Source organism: Mangifera indica, chromosome 11, assembly GCF_011075055.1.
Source record: "Mangifera indica cultivar Alphonso chromosome 11, CATAS_Mindica_2.1, whole genome shotgun sequence".
Taxonomy (NCBI): Eukaryota; Viridiplantae; Streptophyta; class Magnoliopsida; order Sapindales; family Anacardiaceae; genus Mangifera; species Mangifera indica.
In genome coordinates this window covers 749,603-775,707 of record NC_058147.1, presented here as the reverse complement: position 1 = coordinate 775,707, position 26,105 = coordinate 749,603, and the positions used below count along the sequence as shown (strand labels likewise).

General features: G+C 35.3%; 2 protein-coding genes across 4 annotated transcripts; one reads left to right on the top strand and one right to left on the bottom strand.

The window, feature by feature from the left end:
• Window positions 1-1,793: 1,793 nt before the first annotated feature.
• On the top strand, window positions 1,794-17,676 carry LOC123229564 (NPC intracellular cholesterol transporter 1). 3 transcript variants are annotated; one of them, XM_044655473.1, is made up of 40 exons: window positions 1,794-1,914; window positions 2,024-2,092; window positions 2,387-2,463; window positions 2,685-2,784; window positions 3,095-3,202; window positions 3,811-3,927; window positions 4,400-4,550; window positions 4,720-4,967; window positions 5,136-5,324; window positions 5,709-5,785; window positions 5,868-5,985; window positions 6,788-6,871; window positions 7,483-7,578; window positions 7,742-7,843; window positions 8,227-8,295; window positions 9,096-9,191; window positions 9,269-9,376; window positions 9,624-9,737; window positions 10,114-10,197; window positions 10,297-10,425; window positions 10,889-11,087; window positions 11,219-11,362; window positions 11,465-11,508; window positions 12,292-12,375; window positions 12,494-12,562; window positions 12,649-12,725; window positions 12,910-12,979; window positions 13,300-13,449; window positions 14,459-14,524; window positions 14,613-14,757; window positions 14,897-14,961; window positions 15,076-15,141; window positions 15,433-15,526; window positions 15,801-15,837; window positions 15,924-15,981; window positions 16,080-16,190; window positions 16,336-16,403; window positions 16,630-16,696; window positions 16,780-16,848; window positions 17,319-17,676. In XM_044655473.1, exons 2-40 carry the CDS (start codon window positions 2,042-2,044, stop codon window positions 17,400-17,402), a joined length of 3,885 nt encoding a protein of 1,294 aa, XP_044511408.1. In that variant the 5' UTR covers window positions 1,794-1,914; window positions 2,024-2,041; the 3' UTR covers window positions 17,403-17,676. The 3 variants fall into 3 exon arrangements, 2 of the variants coding, with proteins under 2 accessions (XP_044511408.1, XP_044511407.1); XM_044655472.1 differs by lacking the exon at window positions 1,794-1,914 and having other exon boundaries at window positions 1,932-2,092; XR_006504922.1 differs by lacking the exon at window positions 1,794-1,914 and having other exon boundaries at window positions 1,932-2,092; window positions 16,322-16,403.
• Window positions 17,677-18,939: 1,263 nt separating this feature from the next.
• Window positions 18,940-24,378, bottom strand: LOC123229833 (protein NLP4-like). The gene is made up of 6 exons (XM_044655814.1): window positions 24,361-24,378; window positions 23,892-24,257; window positions 22,641-23,583; window positions 22,119-22,166; window positions 21,086-22,034; window positions 18,940-20,371 (listed from the first exon to the last, which is right to left on the bottom strand). The coding sequence occupies exons 3-6, from the start codon at window positions 23,559-23,561 to the stop codon at window positions 19,512-19,514; spliced, it is 2,778 nt and encodes a 925-aa protein (XP_044511749.1). The 5' UTR covers window positions 23,562-23,583; window positions 23,892-24,257; window positions 24,361-24,378; the 3' UTR covers window positions 18,940-19,511.
• Window positions 24,379-26,105: the final 1,727 nt, after the last annotated feature.

Sequence of the window (26,105 nt, the reverse complement as noted above, 5' to 3'; positions counted from 1 at the left end):
TTTGATTTGATTTAAATGCATATTTAAATACAAGATAATTTCCAACCAAAATCTCTAGAGGGCTAAAAATTAAATGCAAAAATAGGTGGTGGTTGGAAATCTTTAGTAAATCGAACCAGTGGGTGTTGAGAATTTTAATGGTTGCTCTTTCCTGCCAATTTACCAAACTTTTTCAATGTGAAATGGACAGAAATGGATTCACACTTGATTTTTTTCTTCTTGGGCATTTAACTCCCTCTTAAATTTCTCTCCAAATACATCCAATTTTGTTGCTGTCATTGCCATTGACACAGATATTATTCAAACTTACCTTACAAAAAAAGATATTATTCTAGAAGGAGTTTAATTGGAAACTTTACACCAATGATAGAATCCAAATAAATATTTTATCATTACAAGAGTCATCCCCAGAACCATGAGCGCTCAAAATTATTCCACAATTGAATTAAATTGATATTCCCACAAAAAAAATTAAACCAGAAAATAAGTTATTTATAAATTTAGTTTGAAACCGATACCGGATTAAAAACATAACAAAATCGAATTTTTGACTTAGGTATTTGTTTGTCTGACTTTTGAAAACCGGTTAAAAAAATTGAATAATAATTTATTAAATGTGAAACCGGGTTTGAAAAAAAAGGATCAAATAGGGGGATCCTCATTCAAAATTGGTTAACTGTTACTTTCGTTTCAAAACTTGGCAATGAAGTGACTGACAAGAATCTCGCATGGATGAGTATTTCCGGTGGGCCTATTCACTACTATCCATCCTATTAGTTATTAATAAGGCCAAACGACTATTTCCCACCCAAGGTTTAGCGTTTTCTCAAAAGTCCCCCCTTTAACTATGGAAACACCAAACACCCACCCATGACCGGTTAGATTTAACCAAACCCTAACGGCTGAAAATTTTATCTCCTTTTGCCCCCCTAAACTTTAAAAACTGAAATTTTCCCCCCGCCTAAGTTTTAAAAAATGACAGTTTCACCCTAGGGTTTGGTTTTGAAATCTCCGGCAACCTCTCCGGCTCCGTTGCCGACGGCCGCTCCCTCCGGAAGCAACCTCTCCTTCCGGCGATCTCTTTCCTCCCATTTGGAGGTCCGATTGGCGCCCAGAGACGCCGTGGGAGACGAAGACTTCGTCGGGAAGACGAAGTTCTTCGTCTTCCCAGACGAAGCCGATGCCGTCGTCCTCGTCTGGGAAGACGGTCGTCTTCCCAGAGGTCTTCTTCTGGGAAGACGAAGAACTTCGTCTTCCCGACGAAGTCTTCGTTTCCTACGGCGTCTCCGGGCGCCGATCGGACCTCCAAATGGGAGGAAAGAGATCGTCGGAAGGAGAGGTTGCTTCCGGAGGGAGCGGCCGTCGGCAACGGAGCCGGAGAGGTCGTCGGAGATTTCAAAACCAAACCCTAGGGTGAAACTGCCATTTTTTAAAACTTAGGCGGGGGGAAAATTTCAGTTTTTAAAGTTTAGGGGGGCAAAATAGATTCTATTTTAGTTTATTTTTAATATTATAGCTAAAATGATGATTTTACCCCTACCACCGTTAGGGTTTGGTTAAATCTAACTGGCCATGGGTGGGTGTTTGGTGTTTCCATAGTTAAAGGGGGGACTTTTGAGAAAACGCTAAACCTTGGGTGGGAAATAGTCGTTTGGCCTATTAATAATCATCTGTTCAACGCCACTACACTAATTAAATTACCAGGATACCATCCTGTAAACTTGCATCGAAATTTAGTGAAACCATTAATACAAAATCTACGACAGACGAACCGAAAGGGAGGGCAATTACGTAAAAGTGTGTGAAATTTGATGACAGCAGTAGCTGGATTTAAATATTCCCGTTAGACGGAGAGAAGTTTGCCATCCTTTACACTCAACGAGAACAGTCCGTTTCTAATTAACTATAAATACGGTATGGTCTTATTTTACTTTCTAATCACACAGACCGTCTTGACTCACAATACCAAACTAGCAGCGCTACGGTTTCACTCACAGAGTCACTTCTTATAATATCTTTCTAGAAACATTCATCATCATCAATGGAGCTCTCTGGGAGCCTGAAGCTTATTGTCTCGATTTCTTTGTTTCAAGTAAGAAGCTCTGTTATTATTGTCTTCTTCGATTTACTTTTTTGCTTCTGGAATTTGTAGGAAAATTGGAGAAAATAAATTCAATATGTGCTGATTCTCGGTTTTTGAAGTTCTGAAAGGAAACTAAACGGAACTGTTAACTTACGAGAGACTGTCTGCACAGTCTCTTATATGGATGGAGAAAATGCGACTCCGAGAGTCATCGTTGTTTTAATTTACTATTAATGATTAAAGCGAATGGATTACTTGTTTTGCTGAAAGTTGAACAGAATTTGCTGTTATATATGTCCGCAGGTTTTATGTATGCAATCTATTGTTCGAGCAGAGTTGTCTGATACACGTATGCTTTTGACTTCCGACGGTGTGACAGGGTGCGGTGGTTACTGTTTTGCAATGTTTAATTGTAAATGTGAATCAGTAAGAGTAAAAGTGAAGTGCGCTTATAGGCTATATTCATTGTTCATGTCATTACTACGAAAGGAATGAACCTTTAATTACTTGGAAAATTGAACAATCATTACAGCGTATCCATACTATATTGGAGAAAGAACTTGAATTTTGGATCTTACTACCAGTATTTCTTATTGTTTAGGGTGAAACATGCTGAGGGATATTGTGCCATGTATGACATTTGTGGAGCACGTAGTGATGGAAAAATGTTGAATTGTCCTAATGGTTCCCTGTCTGTGAAGGTATAAAGTGTGCCTGCTCTGGTTTAAATCTGCAATAATTGTGTTGATTGATGATTCTTTCATTAGTTGGTTTTGCATGGCATAGTTGCATGATTCTTTTAATTTTGACTAGATTTTGTTTTTAAATTGTTTCCTAGAGCATGATGATTTTTATGCTGCCTTTGTGGTTCATCATTAATCAATTATGGTTAACAGATGTCTTTAGAACTGTAGCAGATAAAATTCTGCTTGATATTTTATAGGTTTGATGTTTCTAAAAGCTTTCTTGATTGCAATTATCTGATGATTAAATCTTATTATGTTTCTGCAGCCAGATGACTTGTTCTCATCAAAGATTCAAAGTTTGTGCCCTACAATTACTGGGAATGTTTGTTGTACAGAAGCTCAATTCAACGTTTTAAGGTCACAAGTTCAACAAGTAAGGAATTTGCCATACCTTGTTACCTTTTTAGATGAAAATGATGTTATGAATACCTTATAGTAATGTGCCCGATAGAGGAATAAACTTACTTGGGAAGCATGCTTGGATTAAAGTTACGTTGGTCTGCTATATTCTGCAACTTGGGTTAATATCTGTACTGGCTTAAAGTTTCAAACAAACCTCTCATCCTTCACTTGACCTTTAGTTTCTAGATTCATTTCTTTCGTAGGCCAGTAACTACATGTTCTTATTAAATGGCAGCCACAAATTTCTAGTTATTGCAACTATTTAAAAATTTTAAAGTATTGGTAACACATAAGATAGCCCATGTTAAACACTTACCTTAAAGGTCTCTTTGGTTTCTGGAGTTTTGTTTAAAGCAAATGACCTTTGTTACATTGAAAATGGCTTTATTTTCTATTTGGTGGTATTTAATGTGCCAGTAGGACATGTATTTGTTGTTGTTATCATGTATTTAGGAGCTGCTTGTTAATCTTTTAGGCTCTGCAGTTTGTCAACTACCTTTGTCCATGCTGCTATTCCTTTTCAGAATTTCTGTTCTTTTGGCACGTTTATGATTCTTATGTATATGTACTTTTTGGCAGGCCATTCCTTTTATTGTAGGCTGTCCAGCATGCTTGAGAAACTTTCTTAATCTATTCTGCGAACTTTCCTGCTCTCCAAATCAGAGTTTATTTATCAATGTGACTTCTGTTTCTCAGGTCAGCAGTCCCAGCTACACAGCTAAAGTTATACAATTTTTTTTTGTTTCTGATGAAACATCATCATTTAAAAACATAGAACCTATTGGTTTTTTTCTCCTCTAAATTGAGTATGTAATAAACTAGTTGGTCCTTCTGAAGTATCAGAATATGTACTCACATAATTTCTTGGGATATTAAAACATTTGTACTGTTGATCCACCTGTTGTGACTTGGTTACATAGCAGTAGTTTCTGCTCAGTACTCGTTGGGCATAAACTGTGATATGTTAAAAGATGTTTAGTCTAAATTTATTTGAGAACTTTTTCTTCTATTCTATTGTTGTTCAGAGGAGTATCTCAATTTGTTCGATTTTTATATGTATCTGCCAATTCTACTCTTCTAAAATATGGTTCTCTTCACATTCCTTATTGGAGATAGACATACCTAGAGGCACATCTAGTTTATTTAAGGAATCTTATTCTCTTTGCAGGTTAATAACAATTTGACAGTGAATGAGATAAATTATTATATAACTGACACTTTTGGCCAAGGGTTATATGAATCTTGCAAGGATGTAAAGTTCGGAACCATGAATACTCGGGCTCTAGATTTTATCGGTGCAGGCGCTCAAAATTTTAAAGGCAAGTTGATACTTGACAGTAGATCTTTTTAGCAGATAGTCTAGTTCATAATTTTCACAGGCAACAGAATAATTGTTTTTATCACCTTGGTGGTTATGAATATTTAGGTTTTCTTTATCTTCCCATGTTTTCCTACAACTTCTTGTGCTTTGCATGTTTGCCTTGGCAGATTGGTTCACTTTTCTTGGTAGACAGGCTGCTCCTAATATGCCTGGTTCTCCTTATGCAATTAAATTTTGGCCGAGTGCTCCTCAGTCGTCTGGTATGAAACCAATGAATGTAACCAGTTATTCGTGTAGCGATGTTTCACTGGGTTGCTCATGTGGTGACTGCACCTCATCTCCTGTGTGCTATAGTACAGCACCACCTTCTCCTCATAAACAGGGCTCCTGTTCTGTAAGGATTGGATCTCTAAAGGTAAAAGCCAAAAGTATTATTGATTCACATGTGGCTGTTGCTTTGTTTTACTTGTTTGTATTGGAAACAATTGCTTTTAGTAAATTAAATTTCATTTAGACATCTAAATAGTGTAAATTAGGTATATGCATGGATTGCTAACTTTGTTTCACTGGATGACATCTGCAGGCCAAATGTATTGACTTTGCTGTAACAATCTTGTATATAGTACTGGTTTCTGTGTTTCTTGGGTGGGGTTTCTTTCATTGTAAAAAAGAAAGGAACAAAACCTTTAGGATGAAGCCATTTTTGAATGTGATGGATGGTGGTGAACTCCAACCTGTTGATAGGCCGAAAGACGAGAATATCCCCATGCAGGTACCTGCCAATTTTACTGATTCTGAAGTATTATGTCTCTGAGAATTATTATTCACCTAAATCTAATTTTTGACTTGAGAGATGTGTGAACTTTATTTTAGGAGCCCTGGAATGGTATTGCTCTTTTTCTTATTTTTAACTGGAGCACTTGAAAAATTAGCATCATTCGATAGTGAAATTCTAATGATTGTCCTTTCCGTTCTTCTTTGAATAATTTAGATATAGTGTCCAATCTATACCCAAGGAATTGCTCAAGCTTGGAATTTGTTTCTTTAATAATCTATTATTCTTTCTTTTCATCTATATAACTCTCCCTTTTTTCTTTCCAATACTTCCATCTCTTGGTTATATCTTACAATTTAGTTCTCTGATTTTTTGTATCAGAAGCGTGAATGTGGTTCTCAAACTAGAAACAGGATTCAACTTTCAATTGTGCAAGGATATATTTCTAGTTTTTACAGGTCTCTACTGCCTATCCCATGAATGCTCACATTATTTCACCCAGAATGATATCTCACTTTGTGGAAACATATTTATGTTCAGGAAATATGGAACTTGGGTTGCTAGAAATCCAACCCTCACATTGGGTTTGTCACTGGCTATAGTTCTTCTACTTTGTTTAGGTCTAATCCGTTTCAAGGTGGAAACACGACCTGAGAAGGTAATATTTGATGCTACGTAGCTTTTTCCATCTTATATGCATATGCTCCCTTTGGCTTATAGTTGCCTCATTTGTAGTCCTCTTCTTGCAGCTCATCATTTTTAACCGTGCTTCAGTGTGCTGCTGTTATATCAGTTACATACAATTTTCTCTTTTTTAATTAATGCACTTTTGCATGCTACAGCAACCACTTTATTATATTTTGCCGTTATTTCAAGTTGTCATTATTTTGATCTATTCTTGACATGGTTAGAATCATTCAGTTGCAGTAGTAGAATGCCTAGAATAACTGTAATAGCAACACAAAATTGATAGTTCTGGCACAAATGAAGGCAAGGGATTTCAGATCTAGTGAGATAGTGCAATGATGTTTTTTGCTGAGTCAATGGCCAGTATAACTGTTCATGGTTTTTCTTATAGATTTATGGTTTCTTAGGTGTTATTCCACTTGATATTGATTTTTTCATGCTTACTTCAGTTGAGACATTTGAACTAATTTCCAGCAATTAATGTCAGTTGATAATCTTCTTATCATATACTGGACAGATTTGATAACTAAAATGTTGATTTAAGATGTTCATATGAATTTGGGAAGCAAGACCAGGGTAGAATACACACAAAGATATATAAATTATCTTAATCTCCTTATACTTATCTCTGTATTTTAGCTTATAAATGATCTTAATTTCCTTGCGCTTATCTCTGTTTTTTACCATTATATAGATTTAAGATCAAGTTGTTGTCCTGGTTTCTTTCTTATTACTTGGATATCTTTCTACTTTTAATTCAATTTCTGTTTCAGCTATGGGTGGGACCTGGGAGTAAAGCTGCAGAAGAGAAACAATTTTTTGATAGCCATCTAGCCCCTTTTTATAGAATTGAACAGGTTCAGCAACATTACAATCATAGTTTTCTTGATTATTCCTTTGTCAACTCATCCAGTTTCTTATACGCATATTTTATTAGTAGGAAAAGGGTCATTTTTGAAAAGCTAGAAGACCTTAACTAGGATGAAGGTTTTAAAGACTTTTTAGTTGATTGGATATTTTTTCTTTCATAATTTGCAGAAAGAAACAACTAGCAAACAAATTGGTCTTTTCAAAAGGGCCAAAAATCAGCTTTCACCTGGAAACTTTTGCTTTAATTGAAATTTTCATTATTCAGGTGTTTTCTTGAGATATCATTGCAGTAGGATTTTTCTAGCTTTTCTTACATTGTGGAGCAGATAAATTTTGTGGAGCTCTATTTGCTCCTCTTGAAGGGTTTTAGTGTTTGACATAGTTTGTTATACTGTTCTTTTTGAATGTATTTAGTGTCTGAATCAGTATATAGTTATACAACTTTGCTCAATTATTTATTAGTGTTCACCTATTCGCATTCAAATGATGAAACAGCTTTCATAACCAGATTCCAGAAAGTTGAACCAAGAGAAAACTTTATCATTGTACGTCAAGGAATTTGTTTCTCTGAAAAACTAATGTAAACTGTATTTTCCAGCTAATATTGGCAACAATTCCAGATACTGCACATGGGAAGCTACCCAGTATTGTGACAGAGAGTAGTATTAAGTTGCTTTTTGAAATGCAAAAGAAGGTATAAGTTCATCACAGCACAGTTCTATAACAATACTGCATCAACTTGGGTGTCACAATGCAATGTAATTTGTTGAATTGAAGTTCGCTGAACTTATTCATGCTTTTTTCTTGGATAAGTTGGATTTAAAATCTTACAATCTAATGTCACCAAATTTTAACAGATTGACGGACTTCATGCAAACTATTCTGGCTCTATGATATCTCTGACTGACATTTGCATGAAGCCACTGGGCCAGGATTGTGCCACACAGAGTGTTTTGCAGGTAGCATACTTGCTTCATGGTTGAATTGAGGGACTTACATGGATGCTAGTTAATTTTTCTTGATAAGTGTTTAATGCAACCATAGGGGAGGGATGTCAGCTAATTGAAATACCTGAAGTGAGATATATATATATATATATATATATATATATATATATATATATATATATATATATATATATTTAGGCTTGCTGCCCTTACAATAGGACTGCTTCTTTTTTATATTCACATCCATGAAATAGCTATATGTTTATTCCATTTGCTATTTTCTATCCAAGCCTTGTGATGCGCTTTGTTGTATGGCCATGTCTCAAATTCATATCCATGTTTGTGATGCATAAATGATCTAGTGCTAACAGTTTTTTTAATCTCCTTTATGATAGTATTTCAAAATGGATCCTGACAATTATGATAATTATGGAGGAGTTGACCATGTGAAATATTGTTTTCAGGTATGCATTGGCAATCTTGATCTCCATGTTAACATTGTTGGACAGTTTTGTATAAATTTGTTGAACTGTTTATATATTCCAAATTTAAATTCTGAAGGGTATTCTATAAAATATGAAATGAATATATTGTTTATATTTGTGCTATAAGAGATACATATAATATATGAATGAATATTTTAATTATATATGTGCTTAGTGAGTTGTGTCACTGATGGATCACTGGATTGATGGTAGTGTCACTGTTAAGGGGATTGAATGATGCTAAACATAGCTTATGACTTTTAAACTGCTTTACTTAAATTTATACTAATGCATTCATAGATTTGAAAACTGGCATATATGTTGCCAATCCGGCTGCTATTTTGGATATGAAGTTTTAAATTCACACTTGCAGCACTGTTCTTCTTATATAGCACAAGCACTATGTTTATTTTGTCAGAGCCCAATAAAATACTACTTGGTTTAAAAGAATAAAAATGCAATTGATATTAAGGCTCATGGAAAAAGTATCAATTAGTGGAACTGCATTAGATTTTCATCTGCTGGTCTTTTATGACTAAACAGAAGAATTTTATTCTCATCTTTCTTGTGGATTGCAGATAATTTATTTGCCTTGATGATAAATGTCATATATTGACATTGGTAGAGCATCTATTTAATGTATTCTATTTACGTTCTAGACTGTATTAATAGCTTTTAAAATGCCTTTTACTTTTATATTTTTTTGATTTCTATCTCTCCTTTTTGTCATGTTGATCTTTTCCTGAAATGGGTCTGCTGACCGTCACATATTTTTTCAGCATTTTACCTCTACGGACTCATGTATGAGTGCTTTTAAAGCCCCACTTGATCCAAGCACTGCATTAGGAGGTTTCTCTGGGAACAATTATTCTGAGGTAATTTTTTCATCCTTCTTAGTTTCTGTGCTACTGATCATTGAGGTATTTAACATGCAATAACATATACAAAACAGGCATCTGCATTTATAGTAACTTATCCAGTAGACAACGCTGTCGATAAAGAAGGGAATGAAACTAAGAGAGCTGTGGCTTGGGAGAAGGCCTTTGTTCAGTTAGTTAAGGTTTGTGCTTTATGATTTTGTCATTTACTGATTGTTGCAACTCTATGATTGTTATTTTAGCTTGTTAAACACTTGGGTAGAGTGTCACCCTGCTTTAGGAAGCAGTTGCAGAAAACGTATATAAATGTTTATCTTCAACACATGATATGTTATGTTCTTTTTCATCCATTCTTGTATTTCCTAATTGTTATTGAAGCCCCATCATGTTGTTTTCTGATTCTCTTTCAACTTACATCTTTGCTGACAGGATGAGTTGTTGCCAATGGCACAGTCTAAAGATTTAACACTTACTTTTTCTTCGGAAAGTTCCATAGAGGAAGAACTGAAAAGAGAAAGCACTGCAGATGCCATAACTATACTGGTGAGTTTTAATTTCATACTTTTTGGATTTTTTGAGATTGAGCTTTGAGTTGGATTCTCTATTTAGAGAAATAATGTTTAAAATTGGTTGAGAAAATGATCATGTAGTGGCTTCTACTTTTTTGGATTTAGTCTATTTGAGTTGGAATAAAAATCTATAATGTTTTTAAATTTAGTCATCATCCTGATTGTACTCTATCATCTGCAAATTTGTGAACTTTTACTCTATAATTAAAATGTTTACATAACTCAACTCCGGTAAACCACAAACCCAACTAGTTGGGGTTGGCTTTATACTCTTTTCCTTCACACTTATTAGAAGCAAAATTTAATGCTTTCATGCTGATTATATATATTGCTACCTCATTTCACTTCAGATAAGCTATCTAGTGATGTTTGCTTACATATCTCTTACTCTGGGTGATACACCTCACCTATCTTCCTTCTACATTTCTTCCAAGGTATGAAATTATTCACTACTTTTCCATACATATTACATTAGAAACTTCGTTTCATTTTTTCTCTGGATTATTTGAAGTATATGATTGGTTCAATTTCAGGTACTGCTTGGTCTTTCTGGTGTTGTTCTTGTAATGCTATCTGTTCTTGGATCAGTTGGTTTCTTCAGTGCAGTTGGAGTAAAATCTACTCTAATCATTATGGAAGTTATACCTTTTCTTGTTCTAGCAGTAAGTTCCATCTTTCTTTTCTTTCAGATTTCCTATGGCTACTTATTAGATATGAGTTTGCATTTGTCTTAATCTGGTCCCATTCCAGAGATGCAATACGAACCATAAATTATCAAGGAATTTCACTGGATGCGTGGAAATAACTATAAAGCTTTTAAATTTTGAGTGAATGACCTGAACAATTTTGCATTTAGGTCCCCATGTAGTCTGTATGCTGGATTCACCTTACGTATGCTACTCATTGATAGACTCAACTGCTGATCTTGTGATTGAATTTGAGCTTTAAATGAACCAAATTTTTTTTCTCAATGAGGCTATCTCTTCTTCTAATCCAGTTAATATAGTTTCATAACTCCCAAAAGACCATCAGCTTTTTCAAGACAAAAACAAGATGTTAAATCTTGCTTGTGGATTAATATCTAATTGTATTGTAGCTTGTAATTCTTACTCCTTTGTATAACAGGTTGGTGTGGATAATATGTGTATACTGGTGCATGCTGTTAAGCGACAACCACTGGAATTGCCTTTAGAAGGGCGAATAAGCAATGCCCTTGTGGAAGTTGGACCATCTATAACACTTGCTAGTCTATCTGAGGTTTTAGCATTTGCGGTTGGAAGTTTCATTCCTATGCCAGCCTGCCGTGTGTTCTCCATGTTTGCTGGTTAGAAACTTTTATCCATTTCAGTTGATGAATCTATGGATAGTTATTTTTATCCCCTTTTTTTTTTGTGATTGTCATGATGTTTTATGTCATGCTTATTGTTCAATTCTAATTTGTTTATTCTTTTGCAGCATTGGCTGTTCTGTTGGACTTCCTCCTGCAAGTTACTGCTTTTGTTGCTTTAATAGTTTTTGACTTTTTGCGAGCTGAGGATAAGAGGGTTGATTGTTTTCCATGCTTAAAAATATCTCGGTCATATACTGACTCTGATAAAGGTATTTTTAAGAGTTGTTAAACTGTGTTTATGCTTCAATATTCTAACTTTTATTTTAAACTTGACATCAACTTTGACTGAAGAATATCTTTTGAAAGTTTAGGCATTGGTCAGAGAAAACCTGGGTTGTTGGCTCGTTACATGAAGGTAATCAACTTTAGCTAACCTTACCTGGCAAATCATATTTCCTAGGACAGTGCTCTAACTACATTTGATGGCATGTCTTTTGTTGTTTTCAATCGGAATGTTGGCTCTTAAGGCTTTAAATACATTTTCCCTATGAATCGAAGGGGCATTGCTCCCATATTCTGTCCACTAAATGATTGGAGAGTATCTGGAAAGTAGATCATACTGAGTATACTGTGATATTAAATTAACTTTAATTTTCATGAGGGGGAGAGTAATCTTTAAAGAATGGGCAGATCTGGCCAAAGAATGATCTGCTTTATGCTCATGTTATTGATCTCATTTAGTAATATAGACTTGGCTATAACAGTTTTGCCAACAATCATTGTCTAAATGGTGAATTGCTTATTTTTTAATTGGGAGGAAACAGGAATGTTTAACTTGTGCAAGATACAGCACCATCTTTCTGTAAAAGTAGAAAAGAAAAAAGAGCTGAATTACCTGAATAAGAAAATAATTATAATAATAAGAGAACATATTTGTTCTTAAATTGCCAGAAAAAGGTGAAATGGTACACCACCGCAAACCTGATTTAATATTAAGCTTAAGCTATGACACCTCACCTAACACAATTATAAAATTTACAACTTGTGTATCACATTTATAAATGCATGTGGATTCTTTCTGCACTTGTGCTACCTGATGAAAATGGGAATTTCATAGATTAAAAACTTACTTTACCAAGTATTATCGATGTTCTTTTCTGGCTAATCAGCAACTATACTGATGTTTTGATTCTTATAGGAGGTCCATGCCCCAATTCTGAGTCTTTGGGGAGTGAAAATAGTAGTCATTTCTGTATTTGTTGCGCTCACTTTGGCTAGCATTGTGAGTTGCTCCTCTCTCTCTCTCTCTATATATATATATCTTCAAAAATTATGTGAATATACATTTTCCCTTTATGTTTTTCCACATTTCCCAAGTTTGTCATTTCTAAAATTCACAGGCCTTATGCACCCGGATTGAACCTGGTTTGGAACAAAAGATTGTTCTTCCCCGTGACTCTTATCTTCAGGTTCAAACTAATTGATGATACCTCTCCATTTCATGAAGAACTTGAATATCTGTACACTGCAGCTGAATTTTTCCTCTTTCTTGCAGGGGTATTTTAATAATGTGTCAGAGCATCTCAGAATTGGACCACCTCTTTATTTTGTTGTGAAGAAGTATAATTATAGGTATTCTAGTCTATAAGGATTTTTCTCTTTGCCTCAAGTTTGATACCGGTCATAACTATCACATTGATGTCAAAGTTGAGTCAACAGCTCTTTTTATTTCTTGCTTGCACTTAAACATATCTAGGTTTTATTAGCATGCCATACCAGTTATACTTTTCATGCTAATGTAATGTATACTTCTCAGCTCAGAATCGAGGCAAACGAATCAGCTTTGTTCTATCAGCCAATGTGATTCTGAATCTCTTTTGAATGAGGTAAAATTTTGTCCCTTTTTCTTCTGATACATAGATGAAAATTAGTTTTCTGAGAGCATTACTTTATATGGTATATTATTCCCATGCATATCTTTTATTCTTGATCTGAAATTTCACTTTATACACCTTGCTTTTGTTGACACAAGATTTTGGCGCTTAAGGATGTCTATCTTGATTTGAATATTTTACTGATTACAAAATACATTGAACAGTGTAGTTAACCGGTTATTTTAAAATCTTTAGATAGTTGAATATATCGGGGCTCCTGGTTGTTTTAAAGGTTCATGTTTTCCTTGATACAAAATTTTTGTTTTTTTCAGATTGCTAGAGCGTCGTTAGTTCCAGAAACAAGCTACATAGCTAAACCAGCTGCTTCATGGCTTGATGATTTCTTGGTATGGATATCTCCTGAAGCGTTCGGCTGCTGTCGAAAGTACATGAATGGGAGTTATTGTCCCCCTGATGACCAGGTAATAACCTTATCATTTTGATGCCTTTGTTTTTTTTCTTTATTAATTTTCTGGATGGTTATAATATCGGCCTTGAGATTTAACATAATATCGACTTAAAATATTGTCTTTAGCCAATTATTTTGGAAAATTTTGTGCTACCTCTCTGGTTTTGAAAACTAGTGAGACCCCCTGAAATAAGAAAATATCATCTACATCCTTTATAGTTGGAAAATATCACATGTGCCCCTAGTGATTTGGAAAATTTTTATGATCCTCGTATAAATTTTATCCTAAATATCACCTAGAGACATGGATAAATACTGAAGGCAAGGATGCCTATGATATTTTAAAAAGGCCAAAAGACTTATTCCCACCCAAGGTTTAGTGTATTCCTAAACTTCTATCTGTAAAATTTCAAAAACTTAAATACTCACCATGAGTTGTTAAAGTTAACAAAATCCATTAGTTTTAGAGATGAAATTGTTTTTTAACCAATGATATTAAAAAGATAAAATTTTATCTAATTTTTTCCCTTAAACCCTAAAAACTAACCACTCATGGGTGAGTATTTAAGTTTTTGAAACTTTGTGGGTGAGAATTTGGAAATATACTAAACCTTGGGTGGGAATAAGTCTTTTGGCCTTTTAAAAATTATATTTATATTCACCCTAATATCTTGGTGAGAAATGGCTACATATTGTTTTGTTTGAAAGAAGCATGGGTAAAAAATCACGTGCTCTCCTATGTCTCTCTTGGTTTGGATGACCCACTACCCAGCATGTCTGTCTATTAAAGGTATGGGTTGCTGAATTATAATAATAAAGATCCTTATCATGTTTTTGGTTTTGTAAAACAATTTAAATTTCAATATTAGCAGCAGTTTGTAACTATGGTGAATTGTAAACAGATGCTATCAAACATAGTCTACCATCACTTTTTCTGGATATCTTCACTTTGGTGCTCTTTAGGTCCTCTGTATTATATTCGTATTTCACTAGCATACTAATTCAGGTAGTCTTTCTTCTAGCCTCCTTGCTGTCCGGCTGATCAAAGTTCTTGTGGCCTGGGTGGACCATGTAAAGACTGCACCACGGTAAAGTACACATCTTACACTAGATAAATAGCTATGGTGAATTATTGCAAACTAACTGGCTTAATTGTTTGATGTTTGTGTTCTTCAGTGCTTCCACCACTCAGATTTACTTAACGATCGACCGTCTACTGCACAATTCAAGGAGAAACTTCCATGGTTCCTTGATGCTCTGCCCTCTGCTGATTGTGCTAAAGGTGGCCATGGTGCCTATACTAGCAGTGTGGAATTGAGAGGTTTGTAGGATTAAATTTGTTCTTTCATGATTACTTCCAATACAAATCACAAGTTGGCACTTGACCATTTTAGTCCAACATGTTTTGTGTATGTGTGCACTATTAAGTTGGTAGACTTTTACATATATTTCCCTCACAGGTTACGAAAGTGGCATTATCCAAGCTTCGTCCTTCCGTACTTATCATACACCCCTCAATAAACAGGTGGGAGTAAGAGACAAAATTCTTATAATCAATGAAATTAAGCGTATTGTGTTGTTTCTCTTATGTTGCATTGTACAAGCTACTCACTTTTCATTCAATCATAATTCCTTTCAGATTGATTATGTTAATTCCATGAGGGCAGCTCGAGAGTTCAGTTCAAGAGTTTCTGATTCATTGAAGGTAATCAATGCCACTGACTGAAGTGCTTCACTTCTTTTTCCTTTTAATAAATTTTCAGAAATATATATTCTTGCTGTTATCCATATAGTTCTCTCAGGAAGCAGATGAATGTTGCTTCTTCTTATAGCTCAAAAATTTCTTGGTGCTGCTGGCAATAAGTTAAAATTGTTAAATCCAATTAATGTGCATTTGACACTCTAACTTGAACCATCCAGGAATGATTCCTGTTGTATCTGCATATATACCAAATGTGCTGTGTATTCATACATCTATTTTTCTTTCCTGGTGCAGATTGAGATCTTCCCATATTCAGTGTTTTATATGTTTTTTGAGCAATACCTCCATATATGGAGAACAGCATTGATCAACCTTGCTGTAGCTGTAGGTTAGTATTCTGAGGAGTCCTGTGCTCATTAACTAAACTATAATGCACTTTTCTAGAAGTTTGGCCTTTTAGTGATCTTCATGGCAATGTTACGATCTCCTTTTCTAAGTGACCATATTTTGGCAGAGTGGATCATAACGATTGCTACACGGAACACTGCTATATGTTTCATTGCACAACATAATTCACAAGTGCAAAAGTGCTATAGTAATTTGAAGCTTTTTATTTTTCTAGTTAAAACACTAATTTATTTATTTTTTAATGATTTTACCAGGTGTAGTATTTGTCGTTTGTTTAGTTATTACATGGAGGTAAGTGGAACTAGCAGGATGCTGGGTTTGGTTCTTAATGAATGAATTACTGTTGACTTTGTTTCTTCTTTGGTTTTTTAATGTAGCTTTTGGAGTTCAGCCATCATTTTTCTGGTGTTGACTATGATTGTGGTGGATCTCATGGTACTTTGTAACTTTCTTCTTTTCAATTGTTGATGTATTTTGACTGCCTAGTTTACTTTTTTGATATTTGCTAACAGCATGGTTTTTATTTTCTGCAGGGTGTGATGGCAATTTTTAAGATCCAACTGAATGCAATCTCCGTTGTTAATCTTGTTATGTCCGTTGGCATTGCTGTTGAGTTCTGTGTGCATACAACACATGCATTTTCGGTCAGTACCACTCCCTTTCTACCTTGATGGTGGGACCGATTCTTTTAGAAATCAACATATTCATCTCAAAACCCCTTATGCAATTTCTTACTTTCTCATTTTAATTCTTGCTTTGGTGGCATGGTCTCAAGTGTTTCTTTTACAGGTAAGCAGCGGAGATAGAGACCAGCGTATGAAAGAGGCTCTTGGCACAATGGGGGCTTCTGTCTTCAGGTTCTTTGCCCTCTCTTCCCCGGAAAGCTAATATTTAGACTGAAAACCAATCTTAATTGATTATCTGAATATTATTCTATTGATCCAGCACATATTAATTTGTAACCGTGATATTTACTATTCAGACTGAACATTTTTGCTGCTGAACAATTTGGAGGTCTTAAAACATAATCATTGAGTATCGTACTCTGGAAGTAACATTTCTATTTATTCTCTACTTTTGCAGTGGAATCACACTCACAAAGCTAGTTGGAGTGATTGTTCTTTGCTTCTCTAGGACGGAAGTCTTTGTGGTACCTATTCCCATATTTAAATTCTCATACATAAGAACCAACAGTCTCCTGTCCGGTTGATATTTTCCCTTTAAATTTTGTAGGTTTATTACTTCCAGATGTATCTGGCATTGGTACTTCTTGGTTTCTTACATGGCCTTGTATTTTTACCGGTAAGTATTAATATTTAAGATACTTCAGTTTAGGGTTTGAATCGAACTAAGCCGGATATACTTTTATCAATTATCTCCCATATTCAAAGTTTAGTGTTGAGTTATATGTGAATATTTTAAAAAGCTAAGGGGGTCAGATAAGGGGAGGGGTACATGTAATATTTTAAGGATGTAAATGAGATATTTTACTCTTTTAAAGGTTTATTAATATTATATAATTTGCTTAAGTTTACAAACTCATCAAGTAAAGTAAGAGCCTACTAGAACTCAGTTCGAGTAAATACTTGAGCTGTTTGAGTTCGAACTCAACTCAACACTAACTACTCACGGCTTAGGTCAATTGCAACCATACTTACGTTGCTTTAGATGAGTAAATTTCATAAACCATCTGCCTTCCAATTGAGAAAAGAATTATGGATGCTGGGGGCGAATGTTGAGCCAATAACTCCCTTTGGCTTCCCCATTTGCAGGTTGTATTAAGCGTGTTTGGTCCGCCTTCAAGATGTGCACTGGTGGAGAAGCAAGAAGACGGACCATCGGTTTCTTCACAGTAATAAGCAATCATCCGCCGGTTCATCAAAAGAGGTTTCTTTATTTTCAGTTAGAGTAGGGTTAAAATTCTGCAGTTTTGATAGTCAATCTGCTTCTATATAGCTTCCAACATGTAAAGTGCACAATCTTCGACCCAAAAAAAAAAAAAAAGGTTCTTGTCAATAGTCTTTTCAGCCAATTATGTAAAAGTCATTTTTCTCTACCCTTTTGGATTCAATAAAATTATGTATTAACAATGAATACTAATTTATATATTAATGATGATATGTTTCAATATGATTGAGTGATTTTGAATTAAAAATAAAGTAACATATAATCATACGATTACATGTTATTTTTAATACACAAATTAATATTTATTGTTGATCACATTATTTTACTAAAGGTCGGTTATTTAGATAGAGTTTAGTCATGGTGTGGACCAACCATTTTATTTTATAATTAATTTTGATTATGTTGTTTAGGGTTGGATTTGATTTCAAATTGAGTCCAAATAAAACACAATTTAAGATTGATAAATTGAGATTAAAGTTTAATTAAAAAATAATTTTATTCTAAATTTAGTTTGAGTTAACTTGAATTTATATGTTCAAATTAAATTAAATTTGGTTTGATTTATAAAAACGTGTTGAATTCAGCTTGCACAGTCTGAACTCAAATGTTTAGGATCAAATCCAATCTCAAATCTTGTTCACCGTATAGATCAAAACAAGGAAACAAACTCTATTCAGTAGTTTTCCAGTTGGTTGTTTGTAACGAGGAGGAGCACAAGAATATAAGAAAGAGCAAAGCAACATCTGTCCCAGAGAGGTGGTCGCTGTGTAGGAAGCATCCAAAAGTTCTTCATTCACAAAAAATACGTCTTTCAAACAAGAAGTCAGGCGATCATTCACCTTTCAATAACGAACAAGTAAAATTCTAAGAGCTTGGTAATAAACTACATATTAAGTATATATACATAACTTACGAAACTAGGAAAATACAGACAAAAATTAAGATCCCAAAACTTCAACTCATTTTAAATCTAAAATATCTTTATTATAGCATTTTTATTTCAATAAAATTTATGCATGCAACATTACCATTTTATTTAACAATACTTTTTCATAAGTACATAGTTTGTAAAGGATAATACTCCATATGCAGAACTAAAATAATAGGAACGTACTGAGATATTGAATACAAGAATTTTAGAAGAACTTCGGGTCAGACCACAATTCTATTTGCTGTTTATAATGTTGAAAGGGAATATTTTGCTTTGATCCTATGTTATATCAATAGTGTTGATATCCGGTTTGACAGTTAATAGGATAGGGAAAGACGAGACCAACCCTTTGATAGGGCAAGACCTCATCCTCTATGAAAACATTGGTCAGAATAAATGAATCCCATCTAAAACGAAGACAATTATATGAGCATAGAGAAATTCAGTTGATTATGCATTTTGAGCTTGAATATGCAGTATCTCTTAGAACACCATAATAGAGATACGTCAGCAGTATGTTTTATACGCAATACGACACCGGATTTGGCAGCAAATTCATCTTTCACCATGTGCATAGATTGCTTCTCTATTCAACTCACCAATGTAAAACATAACAGGAGATGGGCAAATAAACAATCCACTAAGAAGCTCATAAATTGGAGCTTCATGCAATGACAAACTAAATTAGAAAGTGGAGTTACCTAATTCTAGAACACTCATGTTGTCATGTCCTGGAATAGTCCTTATGAATTAAGGATTAAGAAAATTCCACTTCATACCTGAACAAGGTCTTGATTGATCTGACCGACCGACAGATTGGTGATTGATTAGATGAACATTAATACAATATTTAACAAAACAGAATTGTGATATGGGGGAATGTGATACATACCCCTTACCTAATGAACTCCGTTTGATTCTTCACTCTTGAACTTCATGATAGATTAAAGGTTTTAAAACACTGCTTTGACTTACTCTCATTCCAAAACTGTTATGGCCTGATTATAACATACTATGCCAAATTGTTCGCCAGCTTCAAGCCTTGTGCCATTTGGAGACTGTTTTGGTGGACAGCCAATAAATTCCTTAACCGTTCAATTCTTCATAGGATCAAGAAGAGCTTCTGCTACCCAATAACCTTTTCCGAAAGATGATGAGAAGGTTGCAGAGAGAGTTTAATTGTGTGGCTCTGCAACAATCGATATATATCAATACACTCCTCTAAATCAGCATCACATGTTAATAAGACCCATTCACCGTCATCATCTAAGTACTTAAGATCATATATGCTCATGTTATCGATGCCAAACCGCCTTGCAATTTCTTGTACTAAATCTTTGAATTTCCAATTATCTTGCATGCGGAGTCTTATCTTCTCGTCTTTGAAGGTGACTTTTACTCTCAGCATGTCAACCTCTTGGGATATCTGGCCACAATTTTCCGGCAAGGAAGGAAGAGTCTTCAAAATTGGCCGTTCAGTAAGAGATTTGTGGCTTTTTGACCTCGGCAACAACTTCAGTCCTTGATTCGAAGCATGCAGCCTTGCTTCACTTCTGACCCTCTTCAACACAACATTGTCAGAGCTCTCTCCAACTACAGGATCTTCAAAACCAGTAACACTGTTTGCAGAAAGGTGCTTCTGAATCCCACTGGAACAGGAATGGCTGGAACCGGAACTCTGACTATAAGAGAGTGATTTTGCTGCTTTGTGGCTACAAATGCCACCTTTCGGCTGCAGACTTGTTGGCTTGAGACAATCGGTTGGCACAGAAGTTGTAAAACGACTAGTTCTTGATACATATGACGAAGACAATTCTGGGAAGTTTGAATAGAAAGAACCAATTTGGTAAGCACCAGTTCCTTTTTGAACAGAGTCAATCACATGTTGGAGTTTCTGCAAAGAACGCCCAACCTTCTTGATTTTTCGGGAAGGCCAACGTTTTATCCCATGTTGCCTACATATTCTTTTCAAGGTCGTTGGGCAAACTGAGAATTACAAAGAGATACAAATGTCAAAATAAAAAGATAAATAGTAGAAGCTTAACATTATTCACATTGTCAAAATAAAAAGATCTTTATTGTATAATGCAATCAATACTAACTTTAGTTAACTCTTAGGCATTGAACTTATTCCAGAGAAACACTATACAAACAACTTTATTGAAAGTATATCCACAGTGCTATTGGTTTGTTCATTTTAACCAACATAATTAAAGATGGATTCGATTCGAGCCAAAGATAGGGTTGGCTCAAGCTCAACTCAAACCTATAATTTCTAGTTCAAGCTCGTGCGAATTAATATAATGTCGTTGAAAAGACCAATGAACCAAATTCAAGCTAGAGCTCCAACTCAAGTTTGACTTGTTCGAGTCCACCCCTAAGTATAACACCATAGCTTTAGAACTACCACAAGTAAAGGTAAGGCAAAAAATTTTTTGTTGACAACAATGATTTACTTGAACAGCACAGAAACTTTTTGAGCAATGCATAATGGTATGACCATACATACAAGCATTACTAGTTAAGACAAAAAGGGAAAAAAATCCCACTTCCCTTGATTGAGGTTTATCCCATATCTGTAGAATTTTCTTTTAATATTAGCCAATTTTATGAAGGAATAACATGTGTTTATCTCCTACTCAAACAAATACTATGATTAGAACACCAAATTAACTATTATATCACTGTCATAATGCTTACCACCAATACTCTTAGCAGCATCTTTCAGGCTCCCAGAAAAGTATTGCCGAAGAACTTGTGAGTTGATAAGTTTCTCTGCCTTGGTACGCCTCTTCTCTCCAGTTTTACCCATAGCCACACTTGAGAAGCTACCTTCACCAGAATTAGAATCTCCACAATGTTCAACACTCCCTTTTTGGTTAACGTCTTCTTCTTGTTCCCTAACTTCCAACAATTTTTCATTAGATACTGCTCTTGGTTTTGCTGTTTGGTTTAATGAGTTGTCACAATTTTTTTGGACCCCCATGACACAGGCTGCTGAGGATGAATTTTCCTGAGAATACTTTTCTAAATGGGTATCTACATTTAACATCTTTCCTCTATCTGAAGAGACAATCACTTCACTAATAGGCAAACCAGTTTCTTCCTCCAGCTCCTTGTTTGTTATAACCCGTAAGCTTTGACAAACCTGCTCAATGATGACAGACAAAGAATTAAGCATCTTCGTCTGCTCTTCAAGATCCGTGCAACCCTTGGGCAAGAAGAACTCCAAGACAAAGTCAGCTGTACCAGTATGGATGCTCCGCAGTCGTATTGCAACAGCGCCACACAACCCAAATATCTTTGCAAGGTGAGAGAGAGGATACTCGGTCTTTTTAAAGGAAGTTATGTTAGTTGAGAAGCAAGGTTGGTTTGTCATAAATGCTCCCCCAGCCACACCTTGACCTTTTAACAAGTGATGCTCAGAGCAAGCCTCATGAAAACCCTTCATATCAGGATCTGCAACATGGTAAACATGATCTACAGTGGAAACACAATGAATGTTTCCATTTGAGTGCCAGCAACCCCCTTTACCCTGTTGGACACACGGGACCCAAGTCTGAGCTAAAGGCAATCGGTAAGTCTCACCAGCACATCTCAAGACCTCTTGGATCTCAGGTAAGGCAGCTTGGTATGATATCCCACATGCCTGATAAACAGAGAACTTTACACATGACCACAAAAAGAAAAAGTATCTTTTAATTAATTTGCAACAAAATCCTTATCAAATTACCTTTATGCTTTGAACATTAAGGGCCTCAGAGCTCCTAAGACCAACAGCCTGCATATGAATAATTTAGTTCAATCAGATAAACAAGATTTAGATACCAGCACACTTTAAGGGATCATACAGAAGATTCTTAATTTGATGACAACTACCCAAGATCAGTTGTTGATTTAGAGAAAAATGTAGCAGAGCAACTCAAATGTTGGAGAACCAATAATAACCTCAGTACACAAAAGACCAAAAAAAGAACATAAAAACAAATTTTAACGTACATTTACTGAAAGCTTGACTAATAGAACTGTAACAATAACAATAGCTTAATTCATGCAGGAAAACGAGAGGACATTCATTTTTATAATTTAACCTCACCCACGGTATTTGTTCATCAATACCCACATAACATTATGATGCAGCATTTTTAATAACAAACTTGCCAAAGTAAAATGCAGGACTGAACGCCAAAAAAAAAAAAAAAAAAAAAGGAGAGAGGGAAAATTAATATAAATAATCTAATGTAAGAAATAGGACCTCAAGTGCTTTGCAAACATTTTCAAGTTCAGATCGATACTTAATCTTCCTGGTCGTCATCACAACCTCAATAACACCCAAGCAAGTCCTACTGCCTTGTTCAAAAACAGGAACGGCAAGGGTTCCGTGAACATCACACTGTTGAGCATGACAAACTCGTAGATACTCATCACCTAGAAAGAATTGGACATCAGGAGTCCACTCAGGAACCTTACCCAAGAAAACCCGACCAGGCAATCCCACCACATCATTGGTGTCCTCCTCCGCAGAAAAAATATAGTCAACAGAGATGTCCCTGTACTTTGCAAGCCTCTGACAGTTGGGGTCAAGTTGGAAAGGTTGTTCATATGTAGTCAAGACACGTCTATTAGCTCTATTTACAGGCACCCATAATTGAATTAGGACATCATTGTGACTTGCAAAATCTTTAATGCGCCCAAGTGTCCATATTAATCTCTCCATTACAGTAGCAGCAGGTCCTGGATTTGCCATGGGCCCAATCCACCACCTTCTGCTTATTTCAGAACGTTCAGTAATGTTATTTTCTAATTCTCTAAGGCTTCCATCAACAGGAACCATGCTCTGGCTCAGAGATTGAGTATTAAGAGGAGTTCTTCCTTGGGGATCAATCAAAGGTGAATTTCCCAGCAAAAACAGTTTCTGTTTTTCTTCTTGGTTTCCCCGTTGAGATTCGCTGGTGCTTGAGATTGTATTGCCATTGATAGTCTCTAAAGCAGGAAAAGGAAAAGATGAGTCAAAGAAGGAAGTAGACAAAGAGGGACTAGGATGAGGGAACTCAGATCCATCAATAGTTTCAAGCCAGCATCCTTTTGAGAACAATTCATCCATGTAGTCCAAGTCCATAGCAGAATCCAGTGGACCACCGAGCATTGTACCAGGCGAAAAAGGACTATCTTCCATGTTGATCTTTTCTAAAAACAATCTTGTTACCCATACAGAACAGAACACAAAAGTTTAGATACTAAATCACAGAATCAGAAGAAGGAAATCATTTAACTAAAATAATAAGAAAGAATTGATGCCTATTGCATCCAATATCAGTCAAACCGCAAAATCAACAATTCCAAGGATTCGTTGAACATTTTCCGACAATATATTTCTCACTTCTGACAAAAGGGAACACCCAAAAACATTTAAAAAATAACCATTCATGATAAGAACAGTAATAAAATTTATAACCGAAAACAAAACAAAATAAATGAAGGAGAAGAAACAGAAAGAATAACTCACTACGTAGTGATTCCTGAAGATACCCAGATGCGTCTTTGTTTTAAAAATGGTCAGAAATATTTTCTGAGAAGCAGGAACACGAATAACAACCACCTCATAAAAAGTTTTGAAGGGTGTGTCCCTCCTCCACAAGAAAGAACCCTTTTGTTATAGCAATTATCTTGTAAATATTACACTCCTAGTGATGCCAGGCAATTTCTGAGGGAAGAAGATGATGATTCTATCGTGTAACTGTGACCCCACCTGGATAAAAACTCACATTTTGAACTTTGGGATACTCGCTGTAAAGTCAAAACTCTTAAGCACTTGCACGGCTTTAAGAGCTTGCAGATTGGGTGCAACAATGCCCAGAACTCCATCTTTTTGCTGATCCAATTTGACATTAATATTATTTTAATGCATTTATTTAATACGAGAGGAATCAGAATCGTCCAAACAAAATAGTAAAAAATGGAGGTGACGGGTATACCACTTTCGTCTGTTTAGATGCTCACCCACGGCTTTCCCTTTTTTTTTTTCTTATTTTAAGTTTATTCACCACTATGAAGTGTAAAATACTGACAAAACAACTGGTGTACGACTGGCGCTGAGAAGAGCCTCACAAATTTGATTGCATCGCCTTTAATTCAAGTCTCAAATCTTTTTATACTTTGTCGAACTTTTCATGGCCATCTCACTAACGGGTTTCCAAAAATCTGCAGACAAATCATGATTTAAAAAAGGCCAAAGGAAAGCCAAAGATTTAGGAGTTCTCAAAATTATATTGGTAAGATTTGAAAAACTGAAAATCTTGTTCATAGGTCAATTTTTGTTAAAAGGCCAAAGAATTATTTCCCACGAAGGTATATTACATTTTCAAGTTTTTTTCTTTAACTTTGATAATCTCAAATACTCACCCATAACAGTTAAAATTAACATAACCCTAACTCTTTAAAATTTTATATCTTTTTGTCCTCCTAAACTTTAAAAACTGAAAGTTTTTTCTAGTCTAAGTTTAAAAAATGATAGTTTCATCCTAGAGTTTCGTTTTGAAATCTTCAACTCCATTACCGACAGTCTCTCCCTCTCGAAGCATCCTCTCATTCCAGTGGTCTCTCTCCTCCCATTTGGATGTCCGATTGATATTGGAGGAGCGGTAGAAGACGAAGAACTTCATCGGAGAAGACGAAGACGAAGACGAAGCTATCGTCTTTGTCTGGGAAGACGATTGTCTTCCCAGAAGAAGACCTCTGAGAAGACGACAACTTTGTCTTTGTTTGGGTTCGTCTTCCCCAACGAAGCTCTTCGTTTTTCACTGCTCCTTCGATGCCGATCAGACGTCCAAATAGGAGGAGAAAGGCCACCAGAGGGAGATGATGCTTCGAGAGGGAGAGACCGCAGGCAATGGAGCCAGAGATGACACTTGAAATTTCAAAACAAAACCCTAGGGTGAAATTGTCATTTTTTAAAACTTAGGCTGCGGAAAACTTTTAGTTTTTAAAGTTTAAGGAAGCAACAAGAGATTATATTTTAGTTTATTTTTAATATTATAGAGAAAATAACGATTTTACTCTTACTACCATTAATTTTAACTGCTCATTGATAGATATTTGAGATTATCAAAGTTAAAGGAGGGAAACTTGAGAATGCAACATACCTTGGGTGGGAAATAGTCCTTTGGCCTTGTTAAAAAAGTCAAAGATGAAATCGTTATTTTATCAATAATTTTAAAAAATATAAAATTAATTATCTTTTCACCTTATAATTTTAAAAATTAACAATTTCATCCTTATTTAAAGTTTTTTTACTTTTAAAAATAATATTTTTCCCCCCAAATCCTAGGGATTATTTTTCAGATATTCTTTGACCACCATCTTTGGCAACCAACGACAACACTTCAACCCATTATCTTGTCTACCACCAGATCTTCACACTTCGACATAAGAAAAGGTGACAAAGACATGTCTTCATTGATTCCAAACGAATCAAAGAAGACGCGTCGATTCGTTTAAGTCAACAAAATCTTCATCAATTCCAAAAGAATCAACAGAGTCGATGAAGATGGGTCTTCATCGACTCTTCTGGAATCAACAAAGATACGTCTTCGGTGGGTCATCTGGAAGCTTCGGAGGTAGCTAGTGAGATAGTAGATTGAAACCCTTTCTCCGGTGGTTGGAGAGTCTTTGGAAAAAAACTTTAGATTTTGGAGGAATGTTATTTTTAAAAGTTATAAAC

Excerpts from the sequence above, each read along its gene's own strand:
- LOC123229564 (XM_044655473.1), top strand. The coding sequence starts at position 2,042 with ATGGAGCTCTCTGGGAGCCTGAAGCTTATTGTCTCGATTTCTTTGTTT. Across the intron at positions 7,844-8,226 it reads CCACACAGAGTGTTTTGCAG|TATTTCAAAATGGATCCTGA; the intron begins GTAGCATACTTG and ends CCTTTATGATAG. Across the intron at positions 12,563-12,648 it reads CCCGTGACTCTTATCTTCAG|GGGTATTTTAATAATGTGTC; the intron begins GTTCAAACTAAT and ends TCTTTCTTGCAG.
- LOC123229833 (XM_044655814.1), bottom strand. The coding sequence starts at position 23,561 with ATGGAAGATAGTCCTTTTTCGCCTGGTACAATGCTCGGTGGTCCACTG. Across the intron at positions 22,167-22,640 it reads ATGTTTGCAAAGCACTTGAG|GCTGTTGGTCTTAGGAGCTC; the intron begins GTCCTATTTCTT and ends ATTCATATGCAG. Across the intron at positions 20,372-21,085 it reads TGCTGCTAAGAGTATTGGTG|TTTGCCCAACGACCTTGAAA; the intron begins GTAAGCATTATG and ends TGTAATTCTCAG.